Genomic DNA, 20,169 nt, shown 5'->3' with positions numbered 1-20,169 from the left:
CCCACCTGCTTTCTGTACAGAAATTAATTTGATAATCTCTGATAATATCAGAGATATTCAAGATCTCTGATATCCCTCTCCTAGGGGAATATCAGAGTCTTAAGTTCTTAAATTCATTTTAAATGTAAAACCCAAAATGAAGGCTCTGCTGAAGGCAAGGTTGTTCCAAGTAGTACTAGCAACAAAATGTACCTAATAAAGAGGCTGGTGATTATACTTGTCAAAGCTGTGTGTGTTTGTGTTTTAAAATTCCTGATATTCTCCTCCAGCTCCCTCTGTCCTGATATGCGCATCACTCAGACATCGGTGTTTTCAACACAGAGCAGCATCATCATCACCATCATTTCATATCATATCATACTATAATCATAGCTGCTGTTAGCCACTGTCCCCCTCTTGCTGCAGCAGACTGAATAAATAATTCATAAGAATTTTACAAGTTTCAAAGGCTTCTGTAAACACACACATCAACTTTATACAAATGATGTCTTGACACTGAGTCTGTTTATGTAATTCTGACATTCTGAAAGTATAAATACTGAGTAAACAGTATGTGATGCCAGTTTGGGTGGTTTGTTTATTTCTCCTGTGCCTTTAGAAATGCTAATGTATTCATTTTATTTTTATCCAATGAATTGTGTATTTTTGACATAAAAAATGTTGGATATACTGAATGAAAAAAGATTAGGGCCACAAAAAGACAAAAAAAAAGTATTCCGAGATTAAAATCTGAATTTTCTTTTCTCCTACCGACTAATGCTCTTCCATTGTGTTCCACCTCACATGTTGTAGATGATAAATATTTTCTTTGCTCAGATCATTTTCCATAAAACTGTTGATGCCAAACCACAGAGAAGCCTAAGGTGTCAATAATAAGGACTAAAACTAATCTAGCAATTTTAGTAAAGACCATTTAATAAATTCAGTAATTGTACTCCTGTTTGATTAAACAAATCTGCTTTGCACCAAACCCCTGCAAAGCACTGAGATTATCTTGATAGAAATTTCAAATGTTAACCATCAGAAACTTCTGTCTTGGTCTTTGCATACATTAAGATCATCTGACATCAAACCAGCTCAGATTTAGTTTGACAGAATAGGACTACTTTTTGACATCGGGTGATCAATGGCTAAATCAATGGCTCCTCAAAGCTCCTTGCAGTTTTAAAAATGTTACTTTATGTTTAGAATTGTACATCTCTTGTAGTTTTTCATGGGGCTCAGAAAATGACACCATTTCAGGAACCTGATGCTTACAGAAAAAGAAGAAATGATAAAAGTTAGCCTCTATTACAAAGAGGAAGCTACATATCATTACAATAGTTCTTATTGTGGTATATTTTAGCTTGAAATGTGAGGGCTAGTTGAATATTTGCAATTTGGATTACATTCCTCTACCAAGAATACAATAACTAATACATTTCTTGTTCTCCCACTATTCAATATATGAATAGTGGGAGATATTGAATAAATGTCTCCCACTATTCATATATTTGATATATGAATAGTGGGAGATATTTATTCTGAAATATATGAACCTTCCAGATTCATATATTTAATATATGAATAGTGGGAGAACAATGGTCCATTTGTCACCATTGATATGTGGAGACTTTATGATGAGGTACAATCTACCACACTTTACAACAGTTCATTCATCAAAACATACAATAATGATATAATTTTAAAACAACTGCTGCAAATGTGACCATATCACATTAGATAATCCAAAAGTCTCAGTGACAGATGTGCCATTTTATCTGGTACAGTAAGCCTCTTTTTTCAGGATCAAAAATACTCATGTCTAACATTTAAATGTCACACCCAACAAGCTGAAAAGAAAGATGCCTTTATTTTGGTTGAGCAGGTTTACAGCTAGAAACAGGCTTTCCCTTTGAGCCTGGAACCAGAGAATTCTCAGCTACATTAATTCTTAGTTTCCACCAGTGAGTACAATTAACAGTAAACTACAGAAAAATCCTAAAGGTGTCTTAAACACTGACGTCAAGTTTAGTTTCATCCTGGCACTAATGTGCAAAGCAGATTGTACCACAGGCAGATTTTGTATCAATATACAGGCCAGGAAAAATTAAATAATAAAGAAACTAATCTGTAGCAGTGTTTTATGCACAGCGATGCATGTCGAATGACTTTGACATGAATCATCATTAAATCCGTTTTCATTCTAATTATCTCACACCCTCTAAGCCTATCAAGCCCCGCAGACAATTCTGTTTACCAGAACTTTACATCTACAGTCCAACACAAGACGCAGTCCTAACCTGGTACGGTGTTAAACCACATGGACCTTCTAGATGAGTCTGAAACCTTCCAGAGTTAAACTCCTGGCCTACAGGATTCCAGAAGAGTCTTACCATGGACTCATCATTCCTGGTCTTCCCATTGAAGTCTCCATCCAGGTTTTTGTCCTCACCAGGAACTGGTAGGTAGTTCTCACTCCTCCTCATCACTGTACCTTCCTCCTGCTGAGAGCTTTCTCCAGGCTCAAAAGAGGAGATGGGTGGAGAACCTAACAGAAGAACAAACAATGAATTTAGAAATGATAAAAATTGTGGAAGTGCAGAAGACAATAAATCAAATCATAGCTTCCTGCTCTCCTCAGTTTAAGACTGAAGAAGTCCTCCACAAACCAAAATGTGACATGAATGATATTTTACACATTTTCAGCAAAAGAAGTCTTGATTTGTAAATCAGCATGGTGTACAAGGATAAATAGTAGAAAAATGGTGTGTAATGTGGTTTTGCAAAACCACAGACAAAGGTGTAGTAGGTATGCTGGGCCAATTGGTGGTGTTGTAGCTAACAGCTAATAGCTTATAGCAGAATATCCAAAGCTATCCAGCTGAAGGTTGCTGCTGACTCTTTGCACTCCTTAAATCCCTGCAACCATCAGTGTCTTCTTTCAGCAGGATAATGATCGCTGCCACACAATAAAGAGGCTTTAAGAATGGTTTGATGAACAGACTAATAAGTTTGGGGTGTTGTCTCAGCTTCAAATCATCCAGATTTCAACCTAACCTTGCATCTCCTCACTGATAAAGTCTAATCCCAACACTGCTGAATTTAATAGATCAAATGTTTTACATCAGATATCACAGCAAATCTGTAGAGGTTTATGGTTTGAAAATAAGTTGTGCTCATTGGCTAGGTTGTGGCTATCCTAATAATTCCATGCTTTAGTAGTTCATGCTCTCAATGCATGTCTGAACAGATGGCATTAAAAGCTTGGATTAGATTAACTACACTGTCTCAAGAAGATTCACAACCCCCCATTAAATCAGAGTATTTCCTACAGCTGACTCTGAGAAGCTGTTTATTCCAGACCACAACCTGGGTTAAATTCTGGAAACGATTCCATACCTTTACATTTGGAAGACTCAGATGTGCGGAAGCATTAGGAAACTTCCACATTATTTGCTAAAATCATCTGTCCGACAGATGATGTTACGACAGTCGGACATGACTGTGCTAATACCATCTAATACCAATTTCGAGTATTCAATTAACCTAACAAATTCTGAACAAATTAATCTTTCAAACTTGCTGTAAAACAGACCGTCACACAGCCATCACCATCTACAATAACTCTGGGCATTCTTGTGTTTTTTTATCCCTGGTGATGATTCTTGACTGTGGTCATTAAGACCTAAAGTTGTGCTCAATCATGTACTAAATAAATGTAAATTCAATTCAATTTAATGCCAAATACTTTTTCTTCCTAAGGGAAGAAACTAGTTAAGTTTCTTCCAGAGTCAATGAAGGTATCAGAGGCAGTTTCAAACAGAACCAGCTTCCCCATCAGCTGCTTCTTAAAGCCACCGGCTCTGATGCTCCTGCCCCAACATGATGGACATAATGTTTCATGGAAAAAATCCCTGCAGTAAAAAGAAGATATCTGACTCAGTTTTGGGAGCCACTGGCATTTTTACATTATTTGTGCATTGAAACAGACTTCCTAATTATTATTACTATTGTTAGTACTTCACAAATTTCAGGCTCAACTTCAGTAAAAATGCAATGTTTTTCAAGGGGGAACCTGAGAATAAAGAAGCTGCTCATAAAGGGCTGATGCCAACGTTCTCTTTTTTTTTGTTAAAGCTATGCAACAATTTAAAGAGTCAATAAGCCAAAAGCTGTTGGGTATCTAATAGCCAACATATTAAAAAATGGAATATGAGTGATAAGAGTGAAAAACCAAATTTATTCATCTCTATCAATAAAATAAATTATGTACAACTATAACTGTCATATGCTCAAGAACATCCCAATACCATGCACCAGTTGATAGTAGTGAGCTGCGACTCCATCCCAAAGCCTGCAGTCTGTCTCCATCTTCCTGTACTCTCTACACTGAAGGTCCTTCAGCAGGTCTATTAGGCAAAAAGATGTGGAAGAGTCTTATAGGATCTCCAGTTCACCACAGGTCACACTCAATACTACAACCAATCAATCCGGCCATCATGCAGATATTGGAGAAAGACAGGAAAGCAGAGTAGCCAGAAGAGAATTTCCACCACTGATGCCCATCATTGTGTTTACTTACAGGACAGACAGCATAACACACACAGGGACTAAAAAACTGGAAATAAGTCTTGTCACTTCGACAAAGATGCACATAAAATGATTCAATCTCCAATGCTAATTAAGTTTATTAGTCATATTTTAACTTGTTTGGTTGTTTTCAGTTATACAAGAGCACAACAATAGTTAAGGAAGCCTATAACAATGTTTTTCTTGTTTTAGAATTTTTTGGCACTAGTGGCCTTTATTAGATAGGACAGCCTTATCGAGGTCTGTAGCCTCTGTATACGGGGCACTGCTCTCATCTTTGCACCATTCGACGCTCCGTAACTGTCATTTTTTCCAAATCAACGCTAAATTCAGTTTGAAAAAAAAAAATAAATATCTGACCCCATGAGACCTCTTCAGAAGCAGAAGATATTCAAAGGAAGAGAGCAGTCTTACACCACCTGATGCAACCAAACAAGGTGAACATCCTTTTCAGATCGAAAAGGATATTCCCAGTAGGAAAAATGGAGCAAGGAGTCTATTCCCACCACTGAGGTTTGCTTTTCCAAAGTAAAACATAAATTAAGTGCTGAAGGGTTTATTGTTCAAACTCCAGCACCTACTGACCCACAAACATAAAAAGAACCGCTAGCTTGAATTTTCTTTTTTGTAAAGTACCTTGAGACGAGATTTATTGTGAATTGGCGCGATATACATTTTAATTTCTATGGTTGTGAACAAATTCAATTCAATTTAATCAGAAAGGATAGAGGATCCTGAAATTATGAAGCATTTGTTCTTTGGTTTATAATTTTTTCGTTTAAGGTGCTGCATGTGTCGACTCGACAGTATTTCCTCCTGAAGGACTTTTGTTTTCACTTTTTTACTTTCTGAGTAAAAAATGCAAAGCAAAACATTTGATGTGTAAATATAGCAACAGTGTATCGTTTTTACAACTGGGAGCAGCTAATCATCATCTCTAAAGCTTAAATTAAACCTGAACTTTGGACCCCAAATTCCAGAAGAGTTGAATTTGAGGCTTCTTGGAAACAGAGCAGGACCAGAGAGAGAGACAGAGGAAGTTTTCACAGCAACTCTTCCCTCCATCATGATAATCAAGGATCATATCCCAGACTCCAATGTCTCTCAGCATGTCAACATACAACAACAGTCTTCAGTTAGAGGCCTTTTCGTTTTGTTGCTATACTGACTGCTACTGGAGATCCTTCCTTTTCACAACGTCACCATCCACAGGGACTCCGAAGATATGTGAATGATATGAATTTCAACAATATTTAATTTCCCTTTGGAATAAAGTACTTTTGAACTAAATTTGAATATTGGTTGTGTGATGCTGCTGTGTTGCAAGCAGCTGCATGTTCGTATCATGTCAAGTAGCCTAACATTCACTGGAATTGGAATAGTTTTCGGTGCTGCTGCACCTGAAATATTCTCCCTTTGTCGGAAGAAACGTTCCAAGTTAGCAAAGTTTTTGCTTTGAGATATGAGCAAGTGAGATATTTTACACTGACCACTTTGGAGGTTTTTTGTTTAAGGCAGCTACTATTTAATGACAATAAAATACTAAGTAGATACTAAAAGTGGAAATAAAGGAGCAGAAAGATATATTATTTTTAAGTATATGTTCTTTACAGCTCTGTTTAGGGTTACAATATTTTTTAAGCTAATATCCCTTGATGTGTCCTGTGTCACTTGCTCAGACAGGATTCTGCCTGATAGAATCTGTGCAGCAACCATGACAAAGACTTAATCTGATCCAAATTCCTGAGAAGACGGGCTTGATGTTACATGGCAAGTTTGTTCATGTTTACTGAAGCAGCCTTTATATGTCATTTTCCACATCAGTAATACCACAACAGATCTCTTTGGTTTTTTCAGGTTGAATCGTTCTTATGTAATATTTGATTAACTTTCTGTACATTTTACCAGATTATAAATGAACTGGTCTAACAGATAAATAAGCTGCTGTGTTTCTATTAGGGATGGACAATAAATCTACAACAATGTATCGCAACAGACATATCATGAATATCAATAGATAATACATCTGGTAGAATTTTAAATAATTTCACTGAATTCCGATCCAGAATCTCACAGCATTGTGGGCGATGTAGGCAGAGGAAAGGCTCAACCTCTAACAACCAGCTAAGAAAGGCAATAACGAAATCACTCACTCTTTGGTTACCTAGCAACAACCTGCTCAATAAACAGCAGCAGTTTCAGGTTTCACCACCGCACCTCATGACTGCTTAAACATAAAAAACAGTGTGGAGTTAAAACTGTGGATAAAACAGGAAAACCATGCCACCAGTTTGACATTATTTCAGATAAAACACTTTATTTCAATAAAATGAAATAAAGTGTTATATGGAAATATGATTTGGGGTTGTATTATATGCAGGTAAAATTTTTATGTACAATCAAACCAAAAATTACAGTCTGGATGATTTTTGACTCTTTAATCTAAGAAAAGGAAATTATTGCCAGAATATTCAGACATAATGATAATACATTTGATTTTTCAAGCAAAATGCACCTGTGTATAGCATTTCAACATGTTACACAGATGCATTTCAACATTCCGTGCAGTCTGCGTCAGTCAAACTTCCTTCCATCTCTATCATCATCCAAAGCAACAAAATGTTATTGGTTTCATGTTATCTCCCAGACATCATGGCAGATTCATAGAGTTTGCATTTTATGTTCACTCACAACAGGAAGAATGAGAAGTCAGCAGCTATCATGGTCAAGCCATCAGACAACACACCTGAACTACAATAAGCAGGTATTTTGACGATACAGGTCCTGATCAGTATAGGGTTAAAAAAAACAAAAACAAAAAAAAAACAAATGTAAAAGACAAATCTGTTCTTTCCTTGTTGCTTTGATAAGTAAATACAACCAGTGCTCTGCCTGCTAACTGTCTCTGCCATGAAGACATCATACTGCAGAGATTTCTGCAATGGTCAGGAACACAGTAAGAGTTGGGATGGAGGAGACTGGACAGAAAGCACACAGGACTAGACAGAAAGCACAGAGGGATCGCTGTGGGCTGGTGGAAATGGGAAGAGGGTATCTGTAGGACCAAACTCTGACCACAGGGGGCGTTTCTGCTTTGCAATATACCAAAGTTACTTTCACATCCCAGCATCATCCAGACAGCTGCCTGAGACGGAGCCCACAGAGCTCATAGTGAAACCAGAAGTTTACATGCGCAGAAAAAAAAAACACACATTCTCCTTCATCTCCTCACTGTCGGAAGTTAAATCAGAACAAACTTCTCTGGCTCCAGGTCAGTTAGAATCACCAAAATGATTTCTATTTGTAAAAGACACAACAATGCTATGAGTGCATGTCAGATTTATTTACTATAGGAATGCCTTTGAACAGGAGGACTTGGGTCAGCTCTTCTGGGTTTTCTCCCAGACGCACACAAATTCTCTCTAGGCCTGATCTTAGGGCTTTGTGACGACCACAACAAAACATTAACATCGTTATCCTGAAGAGGGTCATAGTTCATCTGGACTCATTTGGACCCGAGCATCAACCTCCTGACTGATGTCTTTAGATGTTACCTCAATATTTCTACATAATATTCCTTCCTCATGATCTATTTTATGAAGTGGACCAGTTCCTGCAGCTGCAAAACAGTCCCAAAGCATGATGCTGCCACACTTCACAGTTAGCATATCGTTTCCTAGGCCAACAGTCTGTCAGTAAGAACATGTTTCACTGTCCTAACAGCTTCGGCAGCATCTTCACAAGATCTTTGGCTTTTGTCCTGCGATCGAGTTCCAAAGTTTCAATTTTCAGACCAGAACCCGTCAGAAGTTCCCAAAGCATTACCATCATCATCATCTGGGCTCTTTTTTGGAAGAGACAAGAATCATTCTGGATATAAACTTATGACGTTAATAACTTATTCTGACATATTGTCATTATTGTGGAATTTATCAAATAGAAACAATTTTGACGATTCTAAATGACCTAAAACAAAATAATTGATTTAACATTAGACAGTGAGGAAAATGTGGGTGTATTTTTATTGGGTCTATGTAAACTGCACAGCAGCAGGTGTGAAAAAATAAAATCAGACTAAACAGGAGGCAAAGTGGAAAAACCTGCCTGCATCAAATCACTTCAACTTCTCTAATGGGGGTCTGGTCTGCATGATGAGGTAATAATGTTATTTACTCATGAAAATATGTGGCCTGTCATTCAAAGCCATGTATTTGCTCCAAACATGAAGAATAATTCTGAAGAAAGGTGGATAATGAGAGTTCTTACTACTGTTTCCCTTCAGGACTAAGACCTGCAGCTGAACTGAACTGAATTCAGGTCCAGGGAGGGGTGGAAGGAGTTATAGATTATTTCTGGTACAATGACAAAAATTGTCAGTAACTCGTTAAATACTCTCTCTGCATCTCCAAAAGCAAAGTGCAACCATCCATCCATCCATTTTCTTCCACATATCCGGGGTTGAGTGGTGGGGTATCAGCCTCAGCTGGGAGGCCCAGACTTCCCTCTTCCCAGCCACTTGTTCCAGCTCCTCCAGGGGAATCCCCAGGTGTTCCCAGAGCAGCTGAGAGTAAGCAGACATTATCTGACCGGACTGGCTTACTTTCACCCCTGGTTCCAGAAGACAAACCACAGGATTTAGACCAAACCGTAACTAGACAAGCCATTAGAATGCAATGGTAGTTGGGCAGTTTTGCAGCAGAAACATTAACTGAATGTTATTAATACTCAATAGAAGAAATGAGCAACATCTTGTAAAAACATGAACAATTTGACCTCATGGCTGCTCTGATGCAAAAAGCTTAAGCTTTGTCTAGAATCAGAGGAATGAACTTTAAGGTCAGAAACATGCGCCTGATTTTTTTTTTCTCTCGGCAAATGAAGGGAAATCATCTTACCAAGATCCTGGCTGCTGCCATGGTGGGACAAGCCCCCAACTTCTTGTTCCTCTTGCTGCTCCATTGGGATTAGGAGGACTGGCTGGAGAGAAGACTCCCCAACAGATCAGTGGAGCTCCGGCTCTCTGCAGCAGCATCCACTCACAGCCGTCAGCGCTGCAGCGTGGAGAGGCTGCACGGAAAGCTTCCCATCTCTTCGGGAGCTCGGAGGGGAGACAACCGAAGAACCAGTTGCTGCTTGATTTCACCACAAGCTCCAATTAATGACAGAGAGGCAGCATCTAAACACAGCAGGCTGCATATCTCCAGGAGACGGTCACTGGGAATGATGCGCGGCTCAGGAAAACGCGCCCGGATGCCATTATCTGTCAGGATGCGGGCATTACGGGCCAACACGCCTCCTAACCGCATGGAAGGACGCTGTTCTATAAATCAACATTTACTGCGCACTGACACTGCACTGGGAAGCGCCGCGAAAATCGTGCCGAAACGCTCGAGAAACGTGTTGCATTCAATTCCCAAGGGAGAAAAGAAGAACGACGGAGCTGTGAGGCTTCCAACGTCTCAGAAACTGTTCACACGTCAGCTAATGTCTCCCAAGAGCGGTGAATGTCACTCTCCATATCCTGAGTTAATAATTTAAAAATAAATTCATGTCAAATAAAGAAGCAGAGAGCACTAGGCAGCATAAAGGAACACTTTCATTGAGCAATAAATAACTCTCCATCACTAAATCTACTAGCTTCTATTAGAATTAAACATGCATTTAAAATTCATTCAGATTTACTTCATTAAGCTAGCATTGGGTCACAACAAAACATAATCTCAAAACACTTAATATGTTCAGTTCAAAGATCATTTAATATCCCGGTCAGCCCAACACAGCATCAGAACACAGATCCAAACAGTTTCACAGCATTTGGTGTGAATATGTTGGTTGTTCAAGTTCCTCACAATGAGAAACTTGAACAGCCCTGTGATAAGACACAAGATTCAGGAAGACTTAAACTTCTCACTGTTTTTATTTCATTTAATAACTTCCAACTGATAGAAAACAACAGGCTTCCTCCTGTTATTAAAAAATTAAATATGATGTTGAAGTGGTTGGGGTGATATTGTAAGTAGTTTAATATACTCAACATGACTCAACATGCCATGATAGTTTTTTGATAAAACCCATACTCAACCCCTGATGCTGGGAGCAGCAGTAACCAGTCACACCATCAACCTCCACAAACTCAAATGTAAAAAAAAATAATGACTGAATCACCTAAGTCTCTGTCTCCTGTTTTATTGTGAGTGCCGTCAGACACAAAGCAGAGCTTCAGTAAAATAAGACAATGCAAATCTGGGCTACAGTCCATTGGTTGTAATTGTAATTATTCAACTTATCATTATTCAATGTAAGTTGAATAATTAGAAGTTGTGGATTCCTCTCAGCCTGAAGACATTTTCTAAGCATTTGAGTTTAAATGGAAACTTCAAATTCCTCTGAGGAGTAATTACAGAATGTTTTACTCTGAGTGTTGAAGGACTGGCTCTTCCTCCAGGGCTGAAGCAAGCTGTGTGCATGCAAAGCAGGCCCAGATGCTCTTCATCAGCTTCTACAGACATTAAATCTAACCTTACAATACATAAAGACATTTAAAGGTCAGATGCATCTTTCATAGTCATATTGATCAACTGAAATTCTTTTCATCGCTGATCTGAATTGCCATTCAGATCAGCGGCAATATGGGGTTGCAACACACTGATGTGTTGGAAGGAAGCCGGAATCAACCCTCAACTTTACGATTCCAGTAGTAACTCTTCCTATTGAGCCACAGTTGCCTGCAACTGGTCTGATTATGTAAACTAAGGAGCAACCAATCCCCTGCTGGTTAAAATACCCCGACTCTGGGACAGGATTACATGGGGACAGGAAATCGATGGACATCATGTTCTGTATTGTAGAATCCTCTCACTGGTACAAACCAGATGTCACTCTATGAAGTGAAGAGAGTTGAAAGAAGAATTTCTGAGCTGCTATAAAAATTATTGTTTCACAGCATCCCTGTTTATCATGTTCAATTCTTCAAATTTACCAGTAATCATAGTTAAACAGAGGACTGGCTTGGATTCTCTCTCTCTCTCTCTCTCTCTCTCTCTCATAGACAGAACGTTCTTTCCTAAAAACCTTATCCAATCATATGAAAAGGAAACAAGACACACTAGCGAACTGTGAGAGGAGAGGCAGTCTACAGTCTATTGAAGACTGGGGTCGTAAGCCTGGTTTCCTATTGCGCATAAAGGCAGCTTGAGTTGTAGTTGTGGTGCGCCAGCAGGGGCCGCCCACCGGCGCTCAGAGCGCGGCAGAGCTCGGATGATGGTGGATCCAAAGCTTCAACACCTGCTCAGCTCAGTGACCGCGTCCCGCAAAGCCACCAGCATGTACAGTCGCTTCATTTACAAGGTGACATAGCGGCATGCGTGACGCAATCAGTGCGCAGCACAGATAATCCAAAAAATGGTTCAAAAAATAATTAACTAGCAGGATAAAGTAAGAAGTCTGGCCAGCTGACACGATTATCTAAAATACAATAAGAAGGTAAAAGAGAAAGAGAGAGAGGGGGAAAAAAAGAAGCTCCAGATATTTACCTTCAGTCCTCGAGTGCGCTGAAGCTCTTTGTTGAAGGTGAACGGAGGACTTCCCCTCTCACCTGTGCTCACCTGTTCACAGACAAGGTGGAGGAGGAAACACTTCTGATATCCACAGGAAAGACTCCGCCCACTCGCCTGCCCATGTATTCGTCAGGTCGTTAGGGGGGTTACGTCATGTGATCATGTTAGAAGATGGGGTACAGGGCCGGGGTTGCTGGATGACCGGAAGCCAGGAAAAATCATTTTATAAACCCAAACCAGTTCGTAAAGGATTATTGGTGTGGCAACAGTTAGTGTTTTCCTTTTGGAAAATGGGAATTATCTGAGAAACAACACAGGTAAACACAACACAGCCTCATTGCAACAGTCTGACATTCCCAAGACAACATGTGTGGACTTGCAGTAAACTGCTGGGTAATTTTCCAGTTGGAAAAAGCACCACTAGCCATTCATTGAGACAAAGAATTTCAGAGCAAACTTTGGTCCTATGGTTCTGTTAGAACGGCTTCAGCAGGTGAAGGTCAGGAGGAAACAATTATTTTTCAAGCAACAGCATTTTTACATCCCCTTCTATTTAGATGCAACTAAAATCAGGTTTTAAATCATAAAACTGGATCATAAAACTGGATTTAAACAAATATACAATATTATCCATCTATCCATTCATCCATCCATCGACGCTGGGGGGCTGGTGTCACCAGTCCATCACAAACAACCAATTCGGAATGATATGATCTCTTCTGTTTTTTTTTTTAGTTAATTCTTATGAAAAGTATTATATAATAACCCAGATGAGTGAAAATAAGAACTTGAATAACCATCTGCTTCTGTTTTGAAGCCAACCTTTTTAAAGTCAGCCTTCTGTAAACGCAGCCTTTTTGAGCTTTATTTGTGCTATAATTTGATTCCCGCATCAAAACCATACTAACAAAATTAACAGGACTTGGATAAAATCTCATGTTTTTAAGAATAAAGCTTATGTTGTGAAAATGAACAAAAGTGAAGAGCCACCATTATTAGGAGGAAGATGCATAAACAGAAGAAAGATATGCAGACACATGCCTCCCACCACACTACCTGGTATTCTGTCAGCACCAAACTGCTGACTAACAATTTATATCTCAAGTATGATGTAACATAACTGGATCCAGCATGGAATGATTTGACTTAAAGACATGTAGGTTGAACTAAACCCACTAAGGTTCCCTGGCTCTTTCCAAAAATTTTTTCCTCATAAATATTTCTACCATCATTGTCACACACTGTGCAGCAGCCTTTTGCGCTGGAGCCAGGACATCTAGAGTCAGTTTGTCAACTGATGGAGGCAAAAGAAGAGCTGAGGTGTTATCACTCACACTAGATCATATAACAGTCTTTTAAAGCAACAAAGGTAGCAGAGGGTGCTTCCTGGTTACATTAGACAACATTACCAGTACTTAGTGGAGACTGATTTTTAGTGGAGTTTTGGTTTTAAAAGGCTTCCGGTCATATGTTGAAGTCAACCTCCATGTGGTCACTTATGCTGCTAATCTTTCCCAATATATCACATGCATTTTCCAAAACATGCATTGAGATGTTTGTTTCTGTTCTGTTAGACCAGGGGTCACCAACTCCAGTCCTCGAGGGCTACCATCCTGCAACTTTTAGATTCACCTCTGCTCCAAAATGTCTGAATTCCCTCACCAGCATTCATTCCTCTCTGCAATAGGGTGGAAACGAGCAGTTTATTTGATCCAGGTGTGTTTGAGCAGAGACGCATCTAAAAGTTAAAGGATGGTAGCCCTCGAGGACTGGAGTTGGTGACCCCTGTGTTAGACACTGCTGGTTAGATTCTCCAGCAGCTGTGATGACTCAGCCAAGAACCAATTCCCTGCAAGCCTGGGAACTGCAACAGACAGCAAACCTCAGCCTTGTTCATTTCTGCTTCCACTTAATAGAATGTACTTTCACTTACTGGTTTTTTCCGACAGAAACTGGTCTTACTATGATGACTAGGGTCGAAGGGTTTTATCACACCTGTTAATCTGGTACACTCAATTGGTTTGAGGTCTAAAGTTGGAACATTTTCAGCTGCTGTGGTTCTCTTTCACTCTGCATTGTACCAAACCAACCAAACCCTTTGAGCAATCTGTTCCCACTCTCACCTGTGGTGGCGCTGCACCAAGAACAACTGAAGGAATTTACATTAAAAAAAAAGACACTGATCGCAACTTCCTTCTTCATGAAATATAAACAAAAATGAAGTGGTGTCAGATTGTAGCAGTTGGAGGATTTCATTTTTGTCTTTGGTATTTCTCCAGCTACCACTAGACCAGGGGTGGGCAACTCCAGGTCTCGAGGGCCGGTCTCCTGCAACTTTTAGGTTTGTCTCTACTTCAACACACCTGAGTCAAATAATGAGGTCATTAGCAGGACTCTGGAGAACTTGACTGCACTTAGGAGGTGATTCAGCTGTTGGATTCAAGTGCGTTAAACCAGGGAGATATGTAAGAGTTGCAGGACACCAGCCCTTGAGGATCAGGATTGCCCACCTTTTTTTGGTTGTATTTACCCAGAATCCCCTGGGTTATAGTCCATTTCCTGCTTTTGGAGTGGTCTCTGGTCCACTTGGCCAGGCACGTGCAGAGGGGGGTTTAGGGGGGCTTGAGCACCTGCCCCCTTTGCTCCTTGCCCCCAAGTGCCTTTTTGGTCAGTTTTTTTTTTATTATTATTATTTCCTAAGCCCTCTGATACATAACATGTATTAAATTTATTTGGTTTTTTGTTTGGGTTTTATTTTTATTTTTTTTCCAAGAAAAACAACATAATAAGCCCTCCGGTCACCTTGTTACCTTTGACCTTTTGCCCTTGACGCATGATGCAATTACCTCTCGCACAGTGAGATAAGGAAGCTAACTGCGGAGGTCAACGTAGCAAATGTTCCAGATTACAGAACAGTTTTTGGTGAATTAAAAAAAAATGTTTTTGGTGAATAAAGTGGAGTAGACTTGCTACTTGTCAGATAACGGAAAACTTTGAACGTTGTATCATTTCTGCTTCAGCACGGAGTAGCGGCTGGCTTCTGCGTCTGCCTTTCTCTGAATCTGAAGAACTACTGAGCGGGAGGAGACAGCCAGGTGAGGAAAAACTGTTCTTATCTATTGATTCAGTATTTTTATCATACAGACATTAGGCTGTAGTTGTACTATTAACTACCTGCTAGCTAACGACTTTGCTAGCAAAGCAAGATAACTAAAAAGCTTCTTCCCTGTATCGTTAATGATAGCAGTCATTCTTCAGTATTGCTTATGCAATAGGGGGCACATCGCCCGTCCAAAACCTATCATCTCCATAATGGGATATATGTCTTCTAATTTCCTTTGCTGCATAATGTACATTGCATTTATTCTAGCGTTAGGTAAATGTATCTTGGAGAATAACACTTAAATAAAAGTCCAACAAGGATATTCATTTAGAATTAAAAATAACTCACCCTGAATTACCATGATAAATATAATGTATGTAATAATCAATGAAGCTGCTCCTGTCCAATAAAAGCGTGTCATAAATGAAGGGGAAAAAACTCAATCCAGACTTTAAGTAATATTGCTACGTTATGCTACGGACTGAAAAACATATTGGTTTAAACACAAGGGTAAATAATTGGTAGTGTGGTTTAATATAGTGTTCTGATCATAATTCATTATGTTTTGCTTTTTTCAATTCAAAGATGCCACGTAAAGAAAGACATCAGAAACAAAAAAGAAAGGATCTGCCAGAAGCAGCCAAAGGTAGTGGATTGTTGACCAACTGGGTCAGAACGAGTACCACAGGTAAGAACAAAACAAATTAAGGTTCTTACCATAATCAACATGCAGTTTGAGGTAGTGAACAATATATTTAATATTACAAGGCAGCTGTTATGTTGAGATGTACTAAATCTAGTTGTATATCTCACAATTTGTAATTTATCATTGTTTATTAAACTCTGAAAGCTGTGTGACTTTAATAATCTGTCTTAAAGTGCGGTTAGATGTGCCCTTTTTTTGTGGAGCACCTGCCCCTTTAGTGGTCTCTGCACAGCCTTTCACTTGGTATTTGCATTGGCATTTGAACTGTGCCACAGTTCACTTCAAATGAACCAAGACCAAGTTTGATTGCGCATTCACATCTCCACCAACAAACTGGACTTTCTGGGCAAACAACTAGAGTTCAGTTAAAGTGGACTAAACATGGCTGGTGCGAATTCACCCTGACTCCATGACTTCACCTTTCTCAGTCTCCATGAGTTCACATCAGAAATGGTCAGCTTTATTGAGAATTTACCCTGAAACACTTGGCAGCATCTTATTGACTTTGTCAGCAATACTACAAGTCAGTTCTCTTCACTAAACATCACCAGGTAGGAGATGCATCTTGCATGGCGACTCTATCAGGTTGTTTGAACTACAGCTCATGGCTTCCATCTGGAGCTATGGGCTGCCATTACACTCAGCCCAAAGTGTATTTGCAGTTCATCTTATGGACTTATTTACATTAATTTCACTTAATTCTTTTGCTTTTGCTATGACAACTTACTTTTTGTGTTCATTTAACTCAAAACTTACAAATCTTTAACCTAAAGGAACTTTTCACTTTGACTTTACTTAAAAAAAAATTTAGTTCAATGCCAGTTTCGTATCCCATGTCTGACCAACTCAATTTATTATGATCGTCCAACTCAATTCACTAAGTCCTTCCAACTCAATTTGCTAAGTTTTTATAACTTAATTCATAAGGGGGTTTAACATGACAAATTTAAGTCATTCTTACTCAAATCATTTATTTTGTTCTAATAAACATTTAAAATCTCTGACTTAATTCTACAGAAAGTCAACTCAAACTTTTAAGTAGTTCCAAACTAAATATTTTGGGCTACAAACTTCTTAGTTTGCAGCCTAATACTCTTTTTGCAGCCTAATATTCTTTTTACAGTTGCCTCTAAATACACTCCAACTTAAAAGTTACAAATCTTTTCCTTAAATGACCTTTTTACTTCGACTTTACTTGAAATAATTAAGTTCAATACCATAGTTGTATCCCACATCTGACACCATGACTCAAGCTTACCAGGGACAGATTCCCAGGTAAGCGACTGTGGCTCTGTGGCTAGAGTAGTTGTCTTGTGATTGGAAGATTGTAAGTTAGATTCCAGCTTCCTACTGCCACATGTCGATGTGCCCCTTGGCAAGGCCCTTGACCCCAAATTGCCTACAAATCTGTGTATTGGTGTATAAATCTGTGAGTGCTAATGGGTGAATGTGACTATAGTGTAAAGTGCTTCGAGTTGTCAAAATGACTGGAAAAGCGCAATACAAGTTCAGTCCATTTACCTTTTTTTTTTAAGTAAACTAAATGATTTGAGTAAGATCTTGAACATACTTAATAAATTTGTTACAAAAAAATAAATGTATGATTATAATATATTGAATTGGTTAAACTTAACTTAAATTAAGTTGGATGAACTTTATTGAATTGCTTGTTACCCATAGAAGCAATTCAATTAAGTTGGTTCAACTATTTTCTTTTTAGAGTGTATATCTACCATTACTCAGAAGCCGCTGGCCGCCAGTGGGTGGGTGTCAAATGACTGTGGAATTTTACATGTACCAGAGAAAGACTGTAAGGAAGGGTTTACCTGTATGAACAGGCGTGTCCAAATGCATGCGTGTCTGAGCAAACACACACATAGGTACCAGAGCTGCATTGATCAATCCATCACAGACAGACTGCATTTCAGAAAGCAACCAAACTTAACTTACACATCAGTGGAGATTCTGCGTAAGCATCTGTTTTTAGAGCCTGTTGGCTGTTTGCCGTCTCGTGCTCTGTAGGGCTTAAACTGTGCTGTTTCCAAAAACTAAGTCCTAACTTGGCTTTACTACATGGTGAAACTAAATGTTGGAAAAAGGTTGAATGAAATCCTTTCCAGATTTGCAATCAACAGTAAGAGCAGGGAAGACAAAGGTATATTTGCATAAACAACTCAGGAAACAATGTGTTTCTTAGCAACATTTAGACTTTCATAGCCTTAGGTGTAGATTTACAGAGACCACACCTTAAGACTCATCCTGCAGATCAGGAAAGAAGGAATTTCTCACTAAACTATAATGAAAAGAAACCCACTGATTTTGTAACGTGTTAGATTTTGTCAGCTACAGTAGTAGTCCCCAACCTTTTTATTACTGCGGACCGGTCAAGACTTAGAAATTTTGCTGCGGCCCAGGGGGCGGGAGGGTTAAGGTGAACCGTCAGATAAGGCGGTGTTGGTGTTCCCAAATTGGGCAGGCTTTAGCGGGTTGTCTTGGCCATTTTATCGCAGCCTTTTCCCTGACTGGGAACCAGAATATAACCTGTTGAATATGACAGGTAGCCAATCAGAAAGCGCGGTGTGACACAAGAACAGAGGGGAATCCCAAACAGCTAAGCTCAACTGAGCTTAGCTGTTGAGCATATCGGAGATGATATGTGGAAATGTTTATCATTATATGTAAAGGTCATTATTATATACGTTTATTCAGTTAAAAATGTTAACTAAGAAACAACATAGTCACCTCCAAATCATAGTGCAGCAAATAGAGCGGCTGCTCCCGTCGTCTTTTATCCAGCGCCTTTTCTTTTTGTTATATCTTTTATCTCTTAAAATGAGTTCACAAACTATCACTACTGCTCCTACATCGTCATGCGTGTTTGGTTATTCTAAATTCCCGTATGGTATGATGAGGGTTTTGATGGATTTTCTTCTGGAATCGGTCTGTGACTGCAATCGGTTCGTGTGGTGTGTTGCTCCTGCCATGTGGCTGGACACACGAACCGATCAAACCTGTTGTACTTTTATCAGCTCTGTGGTCACAGAGAATTGGAGAATCGCCCGACAATCCTAAAATCATGCCGTCTATACCAGACTTAAGAATCACAAGCTCCACTCCTCTCCTCTCCTCTCCTCTCGACCTCTGCCCAAACGCTCTTTGACTCTGGTCGCTATGGTAACTTTTACATATCCCTTCAAAATAAGATACAGATGCGCCACAAAAACGAACATGTTACTTTCTTGAAAAATTTTAACTCATGATAATGACTAATGGGAGCCCTGAGCTTGATTCTCTGCAATGAGACAGCCCCATCTAGGATTGATGAGAGACAGTGACACCCGAAGTGTTGCTTATGCACAGGGTGCTTGGTTTCTATGCGGCGAAGCAGTTTGAAGGGAGGACCTCAATATATTTTCACCTTTATGAAGGAGTTTTACTCTCAGAATGTATTTGAACTTCTTTCTTTTATTTACTTAACGGCAGCTCACAGTTTTTAGCAAATTCTGTAGCTTTCGGTGTACTTCTAAATCTGCTCCTTAGTTGCATCTTTTCAGGCCTGCTACTGCCTCTAGTGGCGTGGGGGTAGTAACACAACTAATCTAATTCCATTACTAAATCAGAATACCACAAAGTCTTTATTACTTATTATTAATTCTGGCATTACTGGAACAGTAAAAGATAAATTCCCTCACAAAAGAACATACATTTTCATTTTCTTAAGAAAGTAGAGCTAATTAAGTAATCTAAACAAGAACTGAAAGCGATTCCAGTTTCACTTGATGGCAACCTGTTGAAACTGTGGCAAATTTTAAATACCTCGAGTCATTCTTGGACAGTCAGCTCAACTTTGCTGAAAACACTGATTATATCTTTAAGAACTGTTCTCAGAGACTCTACTTTTTAAGAAGACCTTGGGGTTACCCAACTTGAGGTTGTGTACTCTAGTTAGGTAGAGGTTGTTGAGTTAAAATGTTAAAACTTAACATTTTAACTTGAGTTTTAACTCAGCTCAAGTTAAACCAACATTTTAAATCAAGTTTTAACTTTTCATCTCCTCAGTTGGTTTGGTCACATGAGCAGACTAACAGAATCTTTTAAGAATACTTTGAATGGCATGTATAACAGCAGGTAAATCAGGGGTCACCAACTCCAGTCCTCGAGGGCTACCATCCTGCAACTTTTAGATTCACCTCTGCTCCAAAATGTCTGAATTCCCTCACCAGCATTCATTC

At 39.1% G+C, this 20,169-nt stretch overlaps 1 protein-coding gene across 3 annotated transcripts in view; it reads right to left on the bottom strand.

The window, feature by feature from the left end:
* Nucleotides 1–12,209, bottom strand: part of ano1a (anoctamin 1, calcium activated chloride channel a) — a 94,824-nt gene extending 82,615 nt beyond the window's left edge. The window contains exons 1-2 of one of the 3 annotated variants that reach the window (XM_016681051.1): nucleotides 12,105–12,209; nucleotides 2,376–2,530 (exon numbers count right to left, since the gene is read on the bottom strand). In XM_016681051.1, coding sequence (XP_016536537.1) covers nucleotides 2,376–2,468 — 93 coding nt within the window. In that variant the 5' untranslated portion in view covers nucleotides 2,469–2,530; nucleotides 12,105–12,209. Of the gene's footprint in view, nucleotides 1–2,375; nucleotides 2,531–9,467; nucleotides 10,048–12,104 lie in introns of those variants that run through there. The other 2 variants (XM_016681049.1, XM_016681050.1) reach the window with 2 other exon arrangements.
* Between the last annotated feature and the right edge of the window lie 7,960 nt (nucleotides 12,210–20,169).

This window comes from Poecilia formosa, unplaced genomic scaffold, assembly GCF_000485575.1.
Source record: "Poecilia formosa unplaced genomic scaffold, Poecilia_formosa-5.1.2 Scaffold267, whole genome shotgun sequence".
Taxonomy (NCBI): domain Eukaryota; kingdom Metazoa; phylum Chordata; class Actinopteri; order Cyprinodontiformes; family Poeciliidae; genus Poecilia; species Poecilia formosa.
The sequence above is the reverse complement of the archived record's forward strand: the minus strand, read 5'-3'. Positions and strand labels throughout refer to the sequence as shown.